General features: G+C 37.8%; 2 protein-coding genes and 1 pseudogene across 2 annotated transcripts; 1 reads left to right on the top strand and 2 right to left on the bottom strand.

The window, feature by feature from the left end:
* The first annotated feature begins 4,849 nt into the window (after positions 1 to 4,849).
* Positions 4,850 to 8,647, top strand: LOC145602227 (uncharacterized). Its single transcript, XM_081658402.1, has 5 exons — positions 4,850 to 5,821; positions 5,921 to 6,002; positions 6,711 to 7,460; positions 7,565 to 7,819; positions 8,226 to 8,647. Exons 1-5 carry the CDS (start codon positions 5,410 to 5,412, stop codon positions 8,383 to 8,385), a joined length of 1,659 nt encoding a protein of 552 aa, XP_081514528.1. The 5' UTR covers positions 4,850 to 5,409; the 3' UTR covers positions 8,386 to 8,647.
* A 1,999-nt stretch (positions 8,648 to 10,646) lies between these two features.
* Positions 10,647 to 11,449, bottom strand: LOC145601876 (uncharacterized). The gene is made up of 2 exons (XM_081657962.1): positions 10,960 to 11,449; positions 10,647 to 10,871 (listed from the first exon to the last, which is right to left on the bottom strand). The coding sequence occupies exons 1-2, from the start codon at positions 11,422 to 11,424 to the stop codon at positions 10,662 to 10,664; spliced, it is 675 nt and encodes a 224-aa protein (XP_081514088.1). The 5' UTR covers positions 11,425 to 11,449; the 3' UTR covers positions 10,647 to 10,661.
* Positions 11,450 to 19,483: 8,034 nt separating this feature from the next.
* Positions 19,484 to 21,713, bottom strand: LOC145602772 (pentatricopeptide repeat-containing protein At5g44230-like; annotated as a pseudogene).
* Positions 21,714 to 22,763: the final 1,050 nt, after the last annotated feature.

Below are 22,763 nucleotides of genomic sequence, written 5' to 3'. Positions count from 1 at the left end.
GACACATAATCATACCTTTGAAGCGTGAATTCCACGAAGCTATTCGACAGGCAAATCAGGGAGAGAATAGATCCCCAAGTGTTGCTCCTCTACTTAGTCCACGAGATTCGAACGAGCCGTCCACCAATACTAGATTGGTCGAGTGATTGAGGAAAACCGCGATCACCACCTTTTCGGACAACCGACCACCGCACGAACCACCACCACCACGAGACACCACCGCGCCTAGGAGGAGGAGAGAGCCGTGAGAGAGGGAGTATGAGAGGGGGTTGGTTTCGTGTTTTCTAATTAGGGTTTGATCTAAATGATCAGTAAATTCCTTACTTGCAAACCTAGGCACCTAGTCTATTTATAATCTCATTATAATTAGACTAGGGCACGAAGCCCAATAGCCTCTTAAAGCCCCATATGGCCGACCACCTAGAGTGATGAGGCCCATGATGGGCCTCGTCCTCTAATGCTCGATCTAGCCCCTTTGTGTGACCTTATAGGATTTGTCCAATTGGGCTTTGGCCTATTTTACTAGTCCAAAGATCGTAAGTACCTCTAGCTATGGCAAAACGACGACCCAAATGTCCGGACTTAATTATCTCCATAATTTGATCCAATTATATATCTAGTAATTGCACACGGCGAAGACATAACTCCTTCAATTCATACAGTACCTAATCCAAGGATCATTGCATAACACATAAAGAACACATAATTGTACCTTTGAAGCGTGATTCCACGTGCGATCGAGCAAGAACAATGGGAGATAAAGAACCCCAAGCGTGATTCCTCTACTTGGTCCACGGGCACAAGTTAAACCTCCACTAATGCTAGTTAGTCGTGACTGAACGCTTCAATCAACCTTCAACGGAGAAGAGAGACACGAGCTAACCATGAACCACCACGACGAACACCACGAGCCACCAAGAGGGGCGCCGCACGTACGGACGTGAAGGGGAGAGGGGAGGGCCGTGAGTGAGGAGAGTGTTTAGGGTTTTTGGGGCTTGGTTTCTTCTTTCACAATCTATTGTATGTTGATTGTTACTACTTTCTTGCAACCCTAGGCATGGATCTTATTTATAGATCACATCTCTAAATAAGAGCCCATGTCAAAAGCACAAAACCCTTATCCTAAACACATTACTCTAGCCCAACACTCTACATGGTATGTCATAATCTCATGAGGCCCATTAATGGGCCTCTTACTTGTTTAACCCAATACCCTTGTTGTGTGACCTCATAGGATCCATTCTATAAGGCTTTGGGCTATTTAACTAACCCAAAGATCAATTATCATATCTAGCACCAGATATTGACGACCCTATAGAATGAACTTATTATCTCCATAATAGTGATCCTTGATATATCTAGTAATTGCACTTATCGAAGACATAATTCCTTCACGACATATGATGGGTGATAGTTCCGGAAGTGAATAGTGGTGGATTATTGTGTTAGTTATTCTTATTTGATGTTCCCATCAAGTATTAATCTACTGCTTGTGATGTTGGTAAGCTATGCATGTTGTGATGTTCCCATTAAGTATAATCTAGTGCTTGTGATGTTGTAATTGTTAGGCAAAAAATGAGTACTCTTAGAAGATGTACTCCATAGTGTTATTGTGTTGTTTACTTGGTGGTGTAGTAGTAAATGAATTAGGTACTCTGTAAATTGAATGACAAGCTAATTTATGTTAGTACTTGATCTTCCCATTAATAATTGATGCTTACAAAAAATTTACAAAAGTATTAGGGAGGTTCATATAATATCTCTCCACTAATCTACTGCTAGTTTTGATTGTTTACAATTATGCTTTCAAAAACTTTACAAAATTAATCATTTGACTTTTTAGCTTCCAAAAGTTGCAAGTTCATCACTTCAAATTGTCTACTGCATTGCTTCAACGTATGCCAAACATTCTTCAACAAGACTTGGAGATGGAGAGAAAACAATAGGAAGTAGTCCTTGTCTCTCTAAAGCTTCTTTTCCAACATGTTTTTGCAAGTAATTATTGCTCCCCTTTACTCTCATCACTTGAATTAACACCAATTGGAGACTAAGGAACACTCTATTCCCTTTAGTTGGACAATACTCCCTAAATGCATTTTTAACATTCTTGACCAGCTCCTTGGTGTTTTTTGGGGCTGTTTGATCCTTGAGGGATTGTATCGCCCTAAAAAATCCAAGGTCTAACACATTCATATCTGGGCTATTAGGAGGTTGGAATACTAACCTTAAGTCTTTGTTGGAATTTTGCACAGCTTCCATGAAGTCTCTGTCTTGTACTTCTATGTGAGGTCTTGCATTGTCTTGTTGCAAATAGATTGGACCTTGATCATTATCTGGCCACTTTTGCATGATTGCTGGGATCACTTGTCTGATTAACATGTTCCTATAAGCTTCTTTTGTGACAAAAAAGGGGATGTGTATAAAAATTATTTGAATTTTCACCAAAAAAATCAAGAGGGAAAATTATAAAGTGAATTCTAGTGATGGGATCAAATGTTGGCGGTATAATAAAGTGAATTTTGTTGAAATTTTTAGTTTTGAATTTTGGTATTGTGGTGTAATGAAAAAATTGGCGGTGGAATGAAATCCACTATGGTGTTTGCTGGCAAAAATTAAAAAAGGAATCAAATTTTTTTGGATTCACATGTTAGATGCATGTGTATCCAATAGCACACCCCACCCCCCCCCCCCCCCCAAAAAAAAAAAAAAATTGCTATGGCCCACGTCCACTAGCTATAATAAAAAAATGCCCACTACCAACTTACATACATTATAATAAACAAGTCAATTACTTTGCATAAAATCTAGCGCCAGTCAAACCGTTGCAACTAAACCGGAACGGAGGGAGTAATATAAATCTAAACTTTTACTTTACATCATAATCACTTTGTAATATCAATGATTAGTAATATAATTAATAATTTGGTCAAGATCATATGGTATTGTTGTTAATTAGTTGTAAATTATATCATAATAACTATATAATTAAGTTTAATTATCATTATTAGGTATCTTATTGGGTACCCGATAATCGATCCAAAAATCCGGGGACCCGAACTTATCGGTTTCGATTATGGGTATCACTTTTAGTGATTTTGGTTATCGGGTACCTGAACCGTTTGTACTAACGGTACGGGTACCCGTCCCATGCTCAACTGACCCAAATTAAGAGCACCACTTTTTCTTTAGTTTTGCTTTTTTATTATTTTTTTTATTAAGCATCACTTTTTAAATTAAGTGTATCACTTTTTGTGCCATTCATAATTATATATGTGTATGTCTTATTACACGCTCTGCACGTCATTTGTTTACTCCTTTCATCTCCTGGCATGCTTAAGTTTTGTATCAACTTTGATCATATTTGCTATCTCTTTAATGTACAAAAATTGGTTTTCTCAAATTATATATCGAGACAATTCCAAATGAGAACTAGGAACTAATCTAAGCCCTTAGATTATGTTAATCGAACAGTTCACATGCTTCCCATGTTAATAAATGACATTTTCTTAAATTTTCAACTTTACAAAATAGTTTTCAATTTTATTTCTAAAAAGTAAATGAAATCAGTCATAAATTAAATGACATTGCCTTAAATGCTTTTTTAAAAAAGTACGGAGTAATATTGGAAAACAGTTTGAAAAACTGCGAAATTATTGAAATGTCATTAACAAGAATGGGTGAAACATCGAAACGTGAGTCATTACTCATTAGATAGAGCGCGATCAATGACTTAAATTGGTTCTTTATTCTCATTATTCACCTAGGTATAAATTATTGTTGTAACATTGATTAAAATGGATTAAGTGAATAGGGTAAAAAGTTCAAATGGGATACTTGATAAGAAGAAAAAAGTGTAACATAGTATCTACATTCCACGAAGTACTAGAATTTCATATACTACGTAGTTTCGACAAAGGCATATAGACTAGAGAATACTGCTGCCTTCATGTGTTTTTTAAGTGCACCATTTTAACTTTTACACTATTCTCGTACACTATCTTAAATTGATAAATGTTTAGGCTATGACGCTATGTACAATGACAGGATAAACATGTTACAAATAGTACTCGTAATGGTTAAATTTGTGCGTTGATATTCTTGACAAATATGGAGTATGTTAATTAGACTAGGACTCCATACTTAAGAAGTAATCCCTCCGTCCCTAAATTACATTCCTGTTTGGAAATTTATACGTGAATTAAGGAGAGAAGATTAAGACAAATAACAATAATTAGATAATGTAATGAGAAGTACAAAGATAGATTAGTTATTACTCATGACATGTCATCAATCCTTTGCAAAAAAAAAAAAAAAAAAAAACCAATCTGCTCGTACGAATTAAATTTTGGAAAAATTGTCAAAAATAATACAACCTTTGAGCGGTCCGCCAAAAACAAGTCAATCTTTCGATTATTTCTGAATAATACAACCTTTTAAGGGTATTCGCTTTAAACAAGTTATGACCGGTTAGTGACCTAATTAACTGGTTAAATGAGACACATGTCATAATCTTATTGGTTTGATAATTTAAATTGATTTTTAAATATTTATTTAATGTTTTTAATTTAAGATAAAGATTATTAATATTAATTTATTTTTTTTTTTTAAAAAAAAAATCACCGACCTCCTCCTCCACCAGCCATCCCTTTCCCCGGCTAACTGCCCACCCAGCAACCGGCGCCGGCCGAACCCAGATCCCCCCTCCCCCAGCGCCGGCGCCAACCCCCTATCCCGCACCTCTCTCCCTTCTCTATTCCCCACAAAACAACCATCACCGAAACCTTCCTTCCCTCAAAAACAATCTAAAACCCATCCCCCACCCCCGAAAAAGCTTGAGCGAAACCCTAGGGAGGTTCGGTTTGAGTTTTTCGAGGGTGGGGGATGGGTTTTAGGTGGTTTTGTGGGGGAGAGAGGGTTCCGATGATGGTGAACTGGTGGTTTTGAAGGGAAAGAGAGAAGAGAGAGAAAGGGACAGCGACGTGCGGGATGGAGAAGGGGTCGTCGCCGGCGCCGGGGTAGGGGCCGGCGCTGGAGTTCTGGGCTGGCAGCTCACCGGGGAATGGGAAGGGGGTGGTTGTGGTGGTGGAGGTGGTTTTTTTTTTTTTTTAAGATTTTAATTATTTGTATTATTAATTACCATAGTTAAAGTTTTTATTTGTAATGAAACTTTTAATTAAGAGTTAATTAACCGGTTCTTAAGGTTGTGGGTGAAATGACTCGTTTAAAGCGGATACCCTCAAAAGGTTGTATTATTCAAAAATAATCTAAAGGTTAACTTGTTCTTGGCGGACCGCTCAAAAGTTGTAATATTTTTGACAATTTTTCCTTAAATTTTCTAGTTTCTACTCGTAGCACAGTCCGCTAACCGCTACTCTGCTAGATTACTGAGCAGGTTTTTTCAAAAACAATATGTTGTCCGAAAATCAAAACCCTAAAAAATGGCGGTACACCTGGGAAGCTCAATCTCACATACCTCTCCTCAAACTGTTCATCTTCTCCCCAGAAATCAATCCAATTACTCATTGCATTGATCTCAATGTTGATTTAAAGTTCGAAAAATCACTTGTCATCTTAACTTGGAACCATCATAAATCCCAAAATCCAGTCTCTCTCTTCGTTCCGCTACCTAGGGTTTTAGTCGACCTCGATAATCCTCTCAATGTCAATGCTCTTGAAGATCACATTCAAATTAAAATTCCTCTTCTTCTTTCTGTTGATCATCCAATTGTTTCCAGCTTTATTTCTGAACTTAGTTCTGGAGATGAATTTGGCGCGGTTTCTTCATCCGGCGGTTTTCTTGAGCCGCTTTCCATGGATTCTGGTTCGATAATTTGTTCAATTCTTTGAATTTTATTGTTTTTAAGTTAATTATTGATTGTTTTTAACTTAAATTTTGTGAATTGTTGTTGTGTTGGAGTAGATTTTAAGGCTTTGTCGTCCAAAGGAGATGTGGACTTCTATTGCAGAAAATGTGCGTTTAAGCTGACTAACCGTTCTGTAAGGTAGTGATTTTTTTCTTTTTAGTTGATATTTTTTTTTTCGTCATGATGTTGTGTTATTGATATATTGTTCATGGTTATTACAATGCTGTTGTGAATTGGTTCTCTTACAAACAATTAGATGTATGTTCAACTGCTGATTGCATTTACTGTCAGTCGAAAGGCAAAATGTAGTTTGTTACTAAGGATCGAACTATAAATGAAAGATGAATTACGTTTGAAGTTGTTTAAACGTTGCGGTAATAGAAAATGATATGCATTGATCATCAATTGTTGCGGAGTACGGGCTAATGAGTGTTCTGATGTGATGCTATAAGCCAATGAAAAATTTAGTTGCGTTCTGATCTTCTGTGCAGATTAAGGCTATAAGCATTCTGTCCCTTTGTAGTTTGTGACTTTGTGAGTCAATACTATCTGTTCTAGTTTCTTAACTGCAACTCTTTGTTGGATATCTACGAGTGAGTTAGCTAATCACTATCATTACGTTTTGTAGTTCTATAATTCTTTGTTTCACATATCAGTGTATTATTTGAGGGCTCTGTTTCAGTATTCCCTCTATATGACATCTCTAGGCCTTTCATTTTTAACCTTGAATTCTATATGAATAATAATCTCTTTGAGTTCGTGATTATCTGCATATCCATGCTGCACTCTGTTGCTAATTTGGCACAACAATGTGAAATTCATTACATTTGTCTTATGTGAGTATAGGTGTTTGGTGGACTTGCCTTCTGTTAACTGGACTGATGTAGCTGACAATTGGTTTGGGACTTGCTGCTGCTCATTTGGAGGGATCAGTGAGAAGCTTGTGGATAAATATGTCAAATCCTATAGGTGTGCTGAGGGCACATGCCTATTAACTGCTGCATCTGTCATTCTTTGCAAGGATGATATCTCAGGATTTAATTATCCAAAGGCAGATATAATTAGAAGCGGTGAGAACGAGGGGTTGGGTGACATTGCTGTTAATTCTATTAGCGATGTTGGTGCTAGTATATCGGTTGAAAGTCCCTTATGGCATGATTCTTCTGCAAAACTTGGCTCAGAGCACATCTCTACAGATATGAAGAGAGAATCTTCAGAATTCCGTGAAGGACAAGAAGAGAAGCCATCTTGTGCTCCTGCAAGGGTTGGTTCTACTACCGTTGCTGAGTCAGCACACTGCGGTTGTGAACATGATACTTTAGAGTCTTCTAAGGAAGAACCTGCTAGTGTTCCTGCTGCTCTTGAAGCTGACCAGAAATCTTTCCTCAATTGCTATCTCGGAAATGCTTTTTTATTCAGATTAGATGGCCTTTCAAAAGATATCGACTGGATTGATTTCGCATGTCCTCAATGTTGTTGTACACTGGGTGCATACCCTTGCAATGATGGTTTTGAACCACTAGATGGTGGCATTCGACTTCTTAAATGTAATATCTCAATTTCTCCACCCTCAGAGTTATCAGCTGACTTATTCAGGTAATTGTTGAAACTTTCTGCTGATTTCCTTCCCTATTTATGATTCCTTGCATTGGTAAAGTTTTCATCCGAAAATGCATTGATTACTTGGCTGTTGTGGACAGTAAGTACACATTGGAGAGAATGTTCACTTGCCAACTCCTAGAAAGTGCTAAAGATGAACTGTCCTTCCGCTCTGTGGTTAAGGATCTGAAGACAAAATCTTCCATGATGCAAATAGTTCTACTTAACCCAAATTCGTGGTGCTGTTCTGGTTGTTGCTCAGAAGGTACTGCAGAACCATACGTAAAAATCAATCTGCACCCTGTTGTGAAGGTGCTTTTTTCCCATTGCTGTGACAATCCTATCTCCAAACCCAGGTCAGTTACCTACTTGAAACATTACTCTTGCCTGATTTATTATGTTTTAGTGTTTAATTTTGTCCAATGAGCTTATTTTAGTTAGTTCTATTATCTGTTAAATGATTTAAGGCTGCAAACAAATCGAACATAAGTGTTTAAGCTTAAATGATTTAAATAAAATTGTTTGTGAGTTTATTGCTTCAGAGCTATGACCAAACTTGTTTGCTTTAAAAAAAAAAAAAAAAAACTTGTTTGCTAGCTGTCCCCAAGTGTTGGTTTGTTTGCATACCTTCATATATTTGTGTGTGTTCATTGTCAATTAATTTTCTACTACAATATTGCACAAGAAAGAATGTGCCTTTGCATTCAGCACTTTTTTTCTCAGAAAGGAGTGTTTTTAATTTTATTAATTATATTTTTGCAGAATGGATCAAGAATGGGAAACAAAAAACCTAGTTGATGAGATCTATATGTTGAAACATGTCATTAAGGAGCTTGCAAAGTCCATCGAGAAGACAACAGGCAACTTTCCTCCATCTTTTAGCTCCTCCCCTGGTTTTTTATTGTCTTCTGTCCTTAGATAATCTTCATATGGCTGCGTATATTGTTTTGCTGGGTTGTTCTGAATTTTTGTTCTAGTTGATGACACCTGGCTAACAATCAATTAGGGTTCTATCAAAGTTAAGTACTGCAACAAGTTGTGAACTCCTTTCCTTTGGCTATTGCTTTAGTATGCTCACATCATTAATCGTATTGGTCACAAAAATTCCAAGATACAGTACCTTTGAGTAGGTTTAAAATTGGGTTAATTAAAGTCACTCAATCTTATTGATACCCTTATGATAGCTCGGCTTATTATTGCTTTATTGTTAAGTTTTGCATCTTTAAGACCTTGGGATGTCTTGAGCTATGTTTATAAACTTATAGTAGTATTCCTTGGGATTCTCCTTGGCTAGGGAAGATTTATAGGTGCTATTTCTTGGATTTTCAACAAATCATTTGGTTTCGCAAAGTTTCTTACTAGTAGGCTTTGACATTCTTAAAGCTTTTGAAATATTTGCAAGATTTATCAATGATCAAACAACATGCATTCTTAAACCCTAGTAAGATAAACTTCAAATAAATCACAATAATATTAGCTAGGACGATCTCAAGGTCTCCTACATGATAGGATCAAGGAATACATCGAAGTTTAGTTCTCATCAGTTGATGAATAGTAAGGGAATAAAATAATAGTTGGATTAGTAAACCTAATTTTAATGTAATAAAACAAAAAGACAAGGATCCTTGAATTTAGAAAGAACGGGTTTTTGTAGAATGGATCTAGAATGGGAATTGAAAATCTGAGTTAGTGAGAATGTGAGATCTTTGTGTTTAGCCATGTGATTAAAAGCTTGTAAGTTTATCCTCACTTGGCGCTTTCTTGGGCTTTTTGTTGTCTTCCATCTCTTTGCTAGGAAATTTAAGCTGCTAGATAGCATGGATTATTTGAGTTAGTTAATGACACAATCAATTATGGGTCCAAACTATAGCTCGAGTTAATTGTCGTACTAATTGTCAATAGGTTAACTGAGTTTTGTGAGTCAATTAAGTTTGTGAATTCCAGCTTTTGGCAATAAATTTTTTGTCTATGCAAAATTTTCAACTACATTATCTTTAGTCATAATTAATTAAAGGAAAATTTCACATTTGCTACCAGCAAAAGAACCCTTTTTCACATTTGCTACCCCTTTAATTTTTTATTTTATATTACTACCACCCAAACACACTAACTGTTATAATCACTACCACTTGACTTACACCGTTAGCATTTCCATTATCACCACCCAACCACCATCCAGCCACCACTCCTTCCCACCCACCCGCTGCCAATCCGCCGCAACCACCACTTACCGTCCAGCCCAGCCACCAAGCCACTGCCATAGTTGCCTGAGCTGCCCGCGACTCCGACCACCATGATTGTCGGCGCCGGCGTCGCATTCCCAGCCCCTCGAAAACCCGATCAGCCCCTCTCTCCCCTCGAAACCCACCTCAATCAATCCCAGCCCCTCTCTCCCCTACCCCCGTCGATCCCCGCCCCTGTCACCCCTCGAAACCACCGTCGATCCCAGCCCCTCTCCCCTCGAAACCCGATCCAGCCGCTCCTCGTCCCCCGTTCCTTTTTCTGGCCGCGACGAAGGATTTCCCTGCCAACAAAAACCACCCTAAGCGACGGTGGGGAAGGGGGATTAGGGTGGTTTCGGGCAAGGGGATTAGGGTGGTTTCGGGCAGGGGGGATTAGGGTTAGGATTGTCGGTTTTGGTTGGGAAAGGGGAGGGGTCCGATTCCGACCCGAATCGCCGGCGCCGGCCGTAGGTTGTGCGTTGGTCGCCGGCAGGGGGAGGGTGGATGACGGGGAGGCCTAGGGTTTTTGGGTGGTTTTTTCATTTTATATTTATTTATTTATTATTTTAATTTTTTAATTTTTTTTTTAAATAAACTTAACGGAAATCCTAACGGATTCCGTTAAGTGGTAGTGATTATGAAAGTTAGTGTGTTTCGGTGGTAGTAAAATAATATAAAATTTTAAAGGGGTAGCAAATGTGAAACATGGTGCTTTCCCTGGTAGTAAATGTGAAATTTTCCTTAATTAAAAAGCTTTTGAAAGTTAAAAATTTGAATCTCCAGTCTTGGAAATTTTTTTCTGTATTTTTATTACAGCTTGATACTAGCAATTGCTAAAATAAAAAAAGTTCAGAAAATAGAGGTGCTGAGCTGATACATGATGCATTACATATTTCAGATTTCTACATGGAAAAAGAACAACATTAAAGATAACAAGGTGTTTAAGCAGTAAAAAGATGTACGTGAGTTAAATTATTTAGTGACCACCAGGTAGCTTATCCTTGATCTTTTCCATAATTCCTTTCTTCTCTGGCTGCCCGTAGCCAGTGTGTCCATGTGGATCAATTCCAGGAGTTGCCGTAGAGCCATGTTCATCCTTCTTCCGTACACCGCCTGGTAGTTTTTCCTTGATCTTCTCCTTCAGCCCCTTCTTCTTCCTTCTCCCACCTTCTCCGTCATCCTCAGACTGCAATTTTCATCGTTTTTTATTATTCTATTAGTATTTCGTAAATAGTACTTTTGAATAACACAATATAAGTAGCAGAATAACTTACAGAGCTAGAGCTGGAGCTCCCAGAGCGGTGGAGCATACCAGTAAGACCACTTTCATGTTGTTTTTGATGTTGCAGTTGGCTACCACCCATATCAACAACACCTGTGTCGTAGTTGCCACCATGGGTTCTGGTGCCCATTCCTGTTTCGCCGGTTCCAGTTCTTGTTCCAGCGCCCAATCCCATGTCATAGCGTGCTCCAGTTCCTGTGTCATACCTGTCACCTTGATAGGCAGTGGCCGTACCAGTGCCAACTCCTGGGGCTCCATAGCCAGGATCATAACCAGGAACTCCAGCATCTGTACCACCTGCATACTTGTCTGCTCCTATTGCCCCTATATCATATGCACCCATGGTACCTGCAGAGTACTGATTTTGAACCGGGTATTCATCGGTTTGGTGAACTGGGTTCCCGTATTCATCGGTTTGGCGAACCGGTTTCCCATACTCATCCCTCAACCTATCCATCTTCTACCAGGAAAATAAATCTCTTTCTTTTCTCTCTTTCTTTTATTCTTTTAGCAAGCTTAGTTTCGCAATAATTTTATGTTAATCTTATTCACTTGGGTGCTTGATGAAGACAAAGCTCCTGAAAGGCATTTATACATGGTTTTGAGGGAGGGAAGTTCAAATATGTTTGAATAATGCATGCTTCACGTGCATGACATGCCGAGTAATCTCATAATATGTGATGCTGACACATAGGTTGCTAAGGTGTTTCTGTCACGACGACGCGGTGACACGTAAGACAGTCTCCTTTGAGTCGATGGTTGATCATAAACTATTAATCTAAGCTCATCCTTTCCGATTTCGAATTCAACTGATGTCCATGTGTCAAATAGATACGTTCATACAGTACCACCTTATGATGTTGCTGTCTGGAAAACTAGTGCGGTGCCTCGAGCTAACAGAAGGAATTTATGACTCCTTTCAAAAATCTATTACCGTACCCTCATCATACCTTTTCTTCTCATTTGGTAAATAACTTTCATTAACGTATAATGTAACCCAAGTTCAACCAAGGACATGATGCGATTAACATGATCTTTCTAAATACATTCATTTACATAATATAATAACTAACTCTACTTAAGTTGTTGGTATGGTCTCTATAGTACAATTTTATTTCGTTGACTGTTTTCATTAAGTAGTTAATGTCATTGGTTGTATATAGTGATTAAGATCTTGTTGTTTAATTTATAGATCAATGGTTGTACTTACACCTTATGTTTTTGGATAATGAGTAAAATTTTGCCTAATTTATACGCTTAAACTTAAAAGATGTTTGGAACCCTTGTTCTTCATTTTGACTGTCCTTAAAAATTTGAGTAGAATCCTTAAGAAGGTTGTTAAAGACTTTGATAACTATATTAATCCTGATTTTATCCTCATTATGCTATTGAATGGAATTTCTGTTGATTGATTGAATTCTGTTAATTAAATTTTTATTTATCCGTGATTGCAATAGTCTAATTGTTCCATATTGGCCTTAGTGTATATATGACGAATAATATGCCAGTAGCTTTTAAACAACAAACTAGTAAGTAGCCCGGGCGTTGCCTGGGTTGCTACTATTGTAGGCATGCAATTGATAAATTTTTTTAAAGGCTTTCCAAAACTGCAATTGTCATTGTCAAATAAAAAATGAGTTATTCTATGAATATTTTTGAAATTATTTTTTAATTGAACCATGTGGTTTGCATTTATATCAATGTTTTTTCATACAAATAACATAGTTGATAATTGCTTAGATGGTTAAATACTCATATGTGTTATAAGAGATTGAGGGGTCGAACTCCCTTATTCTTATGTTTTTATACTAACTAATGTTAGTTGCTTGGGCGATGTGGCATTGTTTGAGTGATGATGTGGCATCATGAGGTGTTAGGAAGATGATGTGGCGCAACAAAATAGGGACTACGTGGCACATCGACGTTTTTAGGAACGCCGTTTAATATATTAGTATAGATAGATCTGTAAAGGTTGGTGGTGGTCCTTAGTGATTAATTATCAAGTTTAGCATAACATATTAACATTGCTATATACACTTCAGATTTTTACGTTTTTGTCCTTTTGGAGAACGTTTTTGATGAACATTTGCAAGTGTGTAACTTTATTTTCGTTCATTTTATCTTTTGATTAAAATTACTTTTGAAAACAAATTGAACAAGCATTAGTTCACTTTGTATGTTAGCATGTATTGGTACTGTACTACTGTCGAAGGTCATATTGTAGCAAAAAGTACTTGTTGATGATCACGGGCAACAACACCAAGTCCTACACAACCTACCTCAATTTTACATTACATAGGAGTTGAACATTATGTACGTTCGTGAAGTATAATTAATGCAAATTTTAATTGGATAGTCGAAAGTTTGATTGTAAGAGTCTTTCATAGAAACGGCCTAATACCTTATTGTTGACAATTGAAAACACATTTTAAAAACAATTTGAGTAACTAGTCACTCATGCATAAACAGATTTTTACACCTCAACTGTAATAAAAACCATACATTATGATAGAAAAAGTTTCAACTTAAAGAAAACTAATTTCCTAAAACAAAGGCCCAAGCCACACACCCACATTAAATCCCACTCCTAAATGTATAAGCCTTGCAATAAAAAAAGAGGCTTAGTACATTGTTCACACTGTTTATTGTTCACTTACAAATTTGAAAGAAAGCACAAATGAAATCTACTAGCATATTGCTGATTATACTGATGATAAACACATTATTGGCTCCTTGATTAATCATCCTCGGCGTTGGCCTTCTCTTTGTTTAGCCCCGCCGGTATCGTTGCCACCGTGAGTTCTTCCTCTTTCACCAGCTTTTTCGCCGGCACCAATACTTTGGGCCCACTCATCCATCCGATCTCCTATATCCTGCCCTTCGAGACCTCCAACACTTTCAATTACCACTGTTTCGCTTTGCATCACAGGATGTCCACCTTCTCCTCTCTCTCTTCCCATTCCATGAGTCCGCTCACCCATCCCAGTGTCAAAGCCTTCACCGACACCACCACCACTCTTTCCGAAACCTCCTGAATCGAAACCGCCACTGGTCCCATACGTGCCAGATAAACCGGTGGTGTGGGGGACATGGACTCCAGCATGGTACCCTGTAGCAGTAGGTCCCATGCTGCCTGCAGTCCCGTAAGTGTAACCTGTGCCAGTGCCCATGTCATCAGCAGTAGGACGACGTAGCTGTTGCTGCTGCCCCATGTCCTCGGAGCCATAATCATTACCGCCGTATCCAGTAGGGTCGTAGCCGGGTGCACCAGCAGTGGTCCTGGATGCTCCAGTAGAGCCAGGTGCTCCTAATGGATCACGTGCACCATATGCACCAGTAGTTCCCGGAGCTCCCAAGCCACCACCTTGGCCAGTGTTTCCCGTGTGTCGTTCAGTTTGACGACCTGCCATATTTTTATCTAATGGATTTTTTTTTTGTAAGTTTAAGTTGGATAATAGTGTAGGTAAAAGTGGATAAGTTTGTAGCATAAGTAGATGATGTAATGTGTATATATAGTGTTATATGAGATAAATGTTGTTTTACGTATACATTCGGTGAGAAGACATAACAATTTCATGTAATGTGGACACGCAGTTGTAAAGTTGATGCGTGGCTAAATGTTGGGAGATGTTAGTTGACACTATGCAGCTTAGCTTGTTTATGAGATTGGATCAATATTCTGTAATAAGCTTGCTAAGTCAGAGGTACCAGACTACTAAAGAACGGTTTGTTTTGATTATCGAGTAATTATGCTCGGAAATATCTAGAGTTTACCGTATCCAAAATGGAGTAATTTGAAGGTGGTGTTAAAGCTCAAAGAAATTACTACTTGTATCTTAATGGCACGCTTCCATTGGTGCAATTGATCAATAACTTATCCATAAGTAGTTACTTAATTTATGAAAACAAAATTTATCATATGACTCGGCACTTGGGTTTTTGTAATTTGATTAGGTTCAAAATTAAGGGAAAAATATGTGTTTAACCAAAGATTTTATCCTAACCTTATTTTTAAAACTCTTTATTTTGATAGGAAGTATTCTGATACAGAGCTAGTAATGAAAATTTTGTGGGAAAAGCAAAGCTAAACACTGATTCATGTGCTTGTTTTGATTTTTGAATCTGTAAATCAGTTGTGCACTTGTGCATGTCCTGTTTTTTTTTAAGTGGAACAAACCATTCATATAAAATATGGTTGTGAATCTTGTGATTAGATCAATTTATAGCATATATACAATTGACGTTTCATGTTTTTACAAATCACCATTTTATAGAGCCGTTGATGTTTGTTATACATTCAAATTTTAGCTACCAGCTTCATGAGGAGAAAAAATCGAATCCTTATTAATTTTTTTGTTCAATTCCATTGGAAAAAAATAAGGCATCATAAATCAAAGTAAAAGATTAGTGAATTAAATCTTAACCTTATGGTTGTAAGATGAAGGTTCTCCGTCTCTACCAATACTAATTACTGTCCCACTTTAATTCCGAACATATCAACAATGTGTCATGGAAAAACCCTCATTAGTCTCATATAGTGATATAGGTAATGGGTTAGTCTCAAACTGTCAATGTCACATTACTATTGCCCAAGTACATCTCAAATCTTCTGTGCAGTCAACCTTTGATGTATGTGTTTGATATAAACTAATAAGCGTAATTAGACCATCCTATATAAGGTTTATCATCCTGCTACATCAAAACTTCAAAAGTACAGCACATATCTTATTACCATTGCCTTTCTATAAACCCATATATTATGGAGAGTTTAAGAAGTTTTTCAGAAAATATGTCAAAAATTTATGAGATTAAGTGAAATACCTTAAAAAAATAAATAAATAAAATAAAATAATAAAATAAAATAAAATAAAAGAAAAGAAAAAGAAAATCAAAGATCTGATGTGCTTTACAACATGATTTTATTAATCAGTACAGAGGAACAATTACAGGGCATGTATAATGTATCTCTTCAGTCTTCACTGCTTAATTTTTCTATTTTGTATAGACATATAAAACAGAGTAGTAAGTACGGAGAAATACATAAAACTAAACACCTAATTCAATACATTGATAAAACTAAACACCTAATTTAATACATAATAGATAAGATTAAGCAAGTACAAAACTACACCATATAGATCTATATCACCAGAAAATTAGTCCGTTTAACTCCTTTCTAGAGTGAATATAATTAAGCTTCAACACAATGTTCAGAAACGGCTAAAGTCAAAGCAACCACCAGTAGGATCTGGCCTGCACTCAACAGTTCCTTCATCACCAGTATTGCTACCACGAACCTGCCCCTGCCTTTTCCCTAGGTCCCATGACAGAGGAACCCTGGTTAGTTGTTCTTGGGACACAGCATCATTAGCAGCCCCAGTACGATAGCTTGTACTAGTACCATTACCTATGTCAGTGGTAGAGTTACCGAATCCTGCAGTTCCAAGTCCCGGCCCTGTGGTCCTGTTATTTGGGTCGTCTGTGGATCTGCCACCACGGTCACCTCCTTGACCTCCTCTTTGAGCATCTGCCATCACGAACTTTAGTTACTTTTTTTTCCCTTTTAACCCTTTATAAAGACAAAGGTGATTAGCTTTTTCCAATTCTAAACTTGCATATGGTTGATCAAGTGAACTGGACTGCTTATAGCTTTTTACAACTATTATTAATTATTAGGTGTCATTTATGTTTGCCTCCATGCAAAGCGTGGCATTCGGCATATGATGGCACGTTGGCTACAGAGAACACCTGGCCGGTGCCACTGATAGGCAGTTGGACACTTCTTTGCCAACAGCTCCGCACCGCATCAGTATGTACTGACGGCTGTGACATGCTGACAGCACTGCCTCTAAGTTGCCGCTATTTTAAACTGATGCTTATCTATCCCTATTATTGACCCACGATAATCCTTGTACTTTCTGAACTTGCCCTTTCCGTCAACATTGACAATTATATAACATCATTCTTCAACCTTAATGATACAAAACTAAACAAAGTATGCTTTAGCAGTTTGGTGTTAAGTTATGGGGAATGAAGTGCTTAAATTAGGTTAGGCTAAAGGATTATTAAGAATAAAATCTACTTCGTAGACTCTTACAAAGTGTTATTTACAAGAAAGTATTAACTAACAAGATATAACTTCATTGGAACTTTTTCCCTGAAATAATTCTTATCACTCTTTGATCCTTTGAATGATGGGTTTTTTAAGACTCACTTCTAATCAAACTGAAAATTAACAAGTGGGAATTTAAATAATTAAATTCCCTTCTCTGCACGAGTTTATGCTGCTTTGAAACTATATACTTGTTACAATAGCTTGAACAACCCTATTGAAAGGTGAGGTAGAACAGAACTTCAACATACTTCCTTTGTGACTAAGATCCGGGCCAAATGGCTCCAGCCAGGGCCTTATCACAGGAAACTCCCTAGACGGAGACTATCAGAAAAAAAAGTTTCTCAAAAATGAATGTTTGAATTTGAAATGGAGTCTTTATGTCACAAAAACAACTTATTCTATGAGGCTAATCGTTGATTACAAAGGTGACAGTTTGCGAAATCAACTTGGCAACATCAAAGTAAGGATTATTGAACAGGAGCTAACAAAACAACACAAAATTACTGGGTCTTTTATAAGCCTAGAAGATTTAATATCCTAATAACCCATAAAAGTAAGCTTATAGGATTATTTCCGAAGCAAGAGCACAGTACATGATTTCCCTTAAACAACCTCATGTATAACGTGTCAACTACCTTAAGATACTTCAGAAGCAAAAAAAGAGAAAAGCGATTGCATTTGCTTAACACAAGGCAAACAAGAACAGGACGATTAGCTTAAGGTCAGATGCAAGGAGACATGGAAGAAGAACACATTCCCTTAAAAAACTAGATACAGAAAACTGAACATTGTTAACGATGGGAACCATCCGAATGATACGCTTCAATGGTGGGGATGCCAATACCTTGACGATCAACAGGACTAACAATCTCCACCTTCTTTTCCTCACCCTCAGCAAACGGATCATAATAAGGAGAGCTGAAGGCGGCTGTTTTAAGATCCCAATACTCCTTTTGTTCTTGCTGGCTCCCTTCAGAAATAATGAATAAGCCACCTTTAGGAGAATCCTGGGTGAATGGTGGTGTTACTGAGCTTGAACTTGATGATCTAGTGGGCACAACTCCATGTGAGGTTATCCCACGAGTTTGGTCATGATTTTGATCAACTTGATGATCAGGTTTCTGACTCATCATATTAATTCAAAGAAAATTAAGATTAATGGAAGATTAATTTTAAGAAGACACCCTAGCCCTTTGTTTTGCAGGATGACTAGACAAGAATCTAAGTGGGTTGGAACCTTATAAATTAGATTAGTTATCATAGGAGGAAGGGAGCTTGGATTAGATAACCATAGATGGAAAATCCATATAATTGTCACACGTACTCGCAACAATGCTCTACTAAAGAGCCTATAAGTTGCCACATGTTATATCTTACATCGGGTATCGTAGGCTTGAGGATTAATTATGCAGATTCCTTAATTGTTTGTAATTCCCCAAAAGATGGGGCACACCATCACAGGCAACAATGTTGTCCATGATGAGCCCTTTGGTACTTGAAACTTGAAAGCTAACTAGTAATTTTATTCTAAGCCGAGAAAGGTCATACTCCAATACTCATATTAAGAGAATGATATGCACATCCAAGCTCACAGACTTCCCCTCCTCCCTCCAAAATAAAGTAGGATGATATGTTAAGTCTGAAACATGTCACAGGGGAATAAGCTTCTATGCACCATCAACAGGCATAACAAGCATTTAACAAAACATCACATCATTAAGGCACACACATAGCTTTAATAAAGAAAAATAAAAATGAGGCATTGATCTTTATATTAACTCAGAATCAGCAGTGAAGATAGCAAAAATTCAAACAAAATTAGCACTCAGCAGATATATGACAGGTGCAATAGCTTAATAACTTACGCATCATTGAGCCTATGAATCAACAAGCATTCTTGTGTCATAATTAATCCTTCTTACTTGCAAGTAAGCATAATTCCGACAAAAATGATGATGCTAAGCAGATAATTCACATCTCTGGCAATCATTGATGCAAACTTGCCATTTTTGCCCAGCAAGAATATCTCATCTGCAGTATGTAACAATAGCACAGCATTAGTCTGTTTCTGATTTCTTGTTTTAATAAGGGAAATATTACCTTATCTATGATATTCTCATGCAATTGAAACCTAGACTTTGGTAACTGACTCCAACCACGATATTAACTAATCACTACCACCATCCCAATCTCAGCATGAAGGCTACATACATAGAGTATGGAAGGGAAGGAGAAAATGAGGAAGAGAAAGGCAGAGAAGCAGAGACAGAGGAAACAGGATAGAGTAGCACACAGACAGCTAAAACTCCAGAGGAGATCTCAACGTAAAGATATACAGTATTTATTTCCATAGTCAAGTCCAAAAGAAAACACCACTGAAATTTACTCAAATTCAGAGAAATTAAAATTTTTTAACACATTTCTTTCAAAAAAAAAAAAATAAAAAAAAAAAATTAACACATAATATGCCAAATTTCATGCTATCTTTCTCTGATTTCCATCAAGAGGACATCACTTGATAAGAAATAATAAAGACCATTGAGGACAATAGTAAACTGCGGATATCTTACCAATTATAGTCCCAGGAAGTTGAGCAACATCCTGCACAAACCCTCACAATTCACAAGTGCATTTCAACATTTTGGAAAATGCACAAGCAGATGAATCAGCATGCAAAGCCCATTTCAATAAAGGGCTCATGTTATCATGTTCAACAAACTCTGAGGACCAGATAATCTTTATCCACTATCACCATCCATCCTATCAGGCAGATGATAGCTTGAGAATAATTTAATTATCACTGATCACTCAGTAAACGCTGTATCACCAGAAATTTCCACAGGAGCATGATCCATCTCGAAAATGGTGGAATCTCAAGTTGTCTCGTACAACAATTTCCCTCCCAGTAATCTTAGAAGCACCACACATAAATATATGGCAGTCCTCACAAATTCTAAGGTTCTTCATGATCCTGATGGTATGAGTGGATTCAGTAGTCAATAATTCATAAGCTAAAGCTAACTTTTCACTGTGAGTCATTAGTATTTGTCTCTTGTCATCATCACTGATGTCATAACTCACTGAATTTAAATTTGGTTGGTATCCATGAAGCTTCAACCTAGCTAGAAGGTCTTCCAACACCTGCTTAATCTCTCTGGATCTTGGATGAGTCAGGTCTCCAGCAAAGAATTCTTGTATACTTCCATTTTTTCCTTCCACCCAACTACGTGCAGGAATCTTTTTCAAACCCTTGACCCTCATTAGTGTCCTCACTCTTGTAACGCTATCCCATCTTCCAGATGATGAGAGTATGTTAGCAAGCAAGACATAATTTCCTATATTATTGGGCTCGAGTTCAAATAAATAGCTAGCAGCAACCTCAGCAATGTCAGGATTGTTATGAATTCTACAAGCTCCGAGTAATGCACCCCACACACCCCCATGAGGATCGAGTGGCATTGATTTGGCAAGGGCAAGGGCTTCTTCCAAGTGACCAGATCGTCCAAGAAGATCAACCATACAAGTATAATGATCACCAGTGGGGGTGACGCCATACTTTTCCTCCATGCTTCTAAATAGCTGACGACCTTCATCCACCATTCCAGCATGACTACATGCCGTAAGAACCCCTATTAAAGTGATCTTATTTGGTCTTATATCTGTCTTCTTCATCGCATAAAACAATTGCATAGCTTCAGCAGCACGACCATGCACTGCAAACCCCAAAATCATGGAGCTGTAAGTGTACACATTCCTTTCTCTCATCACTTTAAAAATCTCATACGCACCATCCACTCTCCCACATTTGGCATACATATCTACCAATGCAGACCCAATAACAACATTTCTATCAGGCCCATGTCCTGATCTTTCAGCAATATCTCTTATATGCGTCAAATAATTAGTCGTACCAAGCTGAGCACACGCGGAGATAACACCAGCCAATGTAAACTCATCAGCTTCAATCCCAGAACACTGCATTCTATCACAAACATATCCAAAGCATCCTTAGAACGAGCATTCTGTGAATACGAGGTAATCATAGCAGTCCATACCACTGAATCCTTCACATCAAGCTCATCAAACAACTCCATAGCAGCCTCCATCGCTCCCCCCTTAGCATAGGCAACAATCAATGAAGTCCCAGATACAACATCTCTCACAGGCATTTCATCAAACACCTTATGTGCACATTCCAAAACACCACATTTCACATACAAATCAATCAACGTATTCCCAGCATTCAAAAACAACTCCGACGAAAACCCACCATACTTAAACATCTGCCCATGTAACTGACAACCCAAACCCACATCCCCCATTAAAGTAGCAGCCTTAAACAGAGCACAGAAAGTAAAAGAAGTGGGTAAAACACCATTTTCCCTCATACAAGCATACAAAACTAAAGCTTCCGAAATTGGGCCATTTACAACATACCCACGAATCAAAGCAGTCCAAAGAAAGGAATTTGGGTGACGAACCTGGGAGAAAATGGCGCGAGGGTAGCCAGCCATGGGAGAGTTGAATTTGGTGAAAATGCGGATGAGTTTGGTGAGAACATAGCTGCTTTGGTCAAGGCCACAACGGTAGATGCGAGCATGAGCTGCTTTGAGATGGGTGAGATGGGTGCAGGAATTAAGGAGAAAGATTAAACGTGATTCAAAGAATTGGTGAATTGGGTTTGGAGGAGGGATGAAAGATGAAGATGAAGGGTAGTAGTTTTGGCGGAATGTATCGGATGAGAGACGAAATGTAGTCGGAATTCGCATTACATTGTTCTGTGTTTTCTGGGTTTAACTATGCTGCTGTTGTAGATTTACTTAACTCATTGCCGAATGCAAAAATTCGAAATCTACACTCTTTGAGGAAATTTTTGAAGTTTTGGAGCCCGATGGCAAAAAATGTTGAGATCCTATCACGGCTATGAGATATATCTTGGGGTTATATAATGTCGTTTGAACCATATATGATCATTATAAGTTGTCATAAACGTACGTGGTAGACTTGAGTTTACGAAATCAATAAGTTGTGAACGGGTAAAATGACCGTTTAAGGGCATATTAGATGATTCCACCGACCCAATTGGACACCTACAGGATATTAAGGACCATGGTAAATATCTTGACAATTTTTATTTCCGGGCGAAAAAAGGTTTAAAAATTACAAAGTTAAAAGCTATAATCCAAGCTTTTTGAGGAAATTTTGAGGTTTAGGGGCCTAGTAGCGAAAGCCTTAAGACCCTAAGGGATACATCTCGGGGTCATATAATGCCGTTTCAAACCATATATGATCATTATATGTTGTCATAAACGTCCGTGATAAGCTTGAGTTTACGAAATCGGTGCAAGTTGCGTACGGGTAAAATGGCCGTTTGAGGACATATTGGATGGTTCAACCGACCCAATTGGACTCCCGGGGGGTATTAAGGACCATGATAAACATCTCGGCAATTTTTATTTCCGGGCGAAAAAAGGTCAAAAAGTTACAAAATCGAAGGCTATAATCCACGCACGCTTTTTGAGGAAATTTTGAGGTTTCAGGGCCCCGTGGCGAAAAGTGCTGAGACCCTAAGAGATATATCTTGGTGTCATATAATTACGTTTGAAACCATATATGAACATTATATGTTGTCATAAACGTTCGTGGTAGGCTTGAGTTTACGAAATCACTACAAGTTGTGA

This window comes from Chenopodium album, chromosome 21, assembly GCF_948465745.1.
Source record: "Chenopodium album chromosome 21, dcCheAlbu1.1, whole genome shotgun sequence".
Taxonomy (NCBI): domain Eukaryota; kingdom Viridiplantae; phylum Streptophyta; class Magnoliopsida; order Caryophyllales; family Amaranthaceae; genus Chenopodium; species Chenopodium album.
This window is presented reverse-complemented; position numbering and strand designations above follow the sequence as displayed.

Excerpts from the sequence above, each read along its gene's own strand:
- LOC145601876 (XM_081657962.1), bottom strand. The coding sequence starts at position 11,424 with ATGGATAGGTTGAGGGATGAGTATGGGAAACCGGTTCGCCAAACCGAT. Across the intron at positions 10,872-10,959 it reads GGAGCTCCAGCTCTAGCTCT|TCTGAGGATGACGGAGAAGG; the intron begins GTAAGTTATTCT and ends TGAAAATTGCAG.
- LOC145602227 (XM_081658402.1), top strand. The coding sequence starts at position 5,410 with ATGTTGTCCGAAAATCAAAACCCTAAAAAATGGCGGTACACCTGGGAA. Across the intron at positions 7,461-7,564 it reads TTATCAGCTGACTTATTCAG|TAAGTACACATTGGAGAGAA; the intron begins GTAATTGTTGAA and ends TGTTGTGGACAG. Across the intron at positions 7,820-8,225 it reads AATCCTATCTCCAAACCCAG|AATGGATCAAGAATGGGAAA; the intron begins GTCAGTTACCTA and ends ATATTTTTGCAG.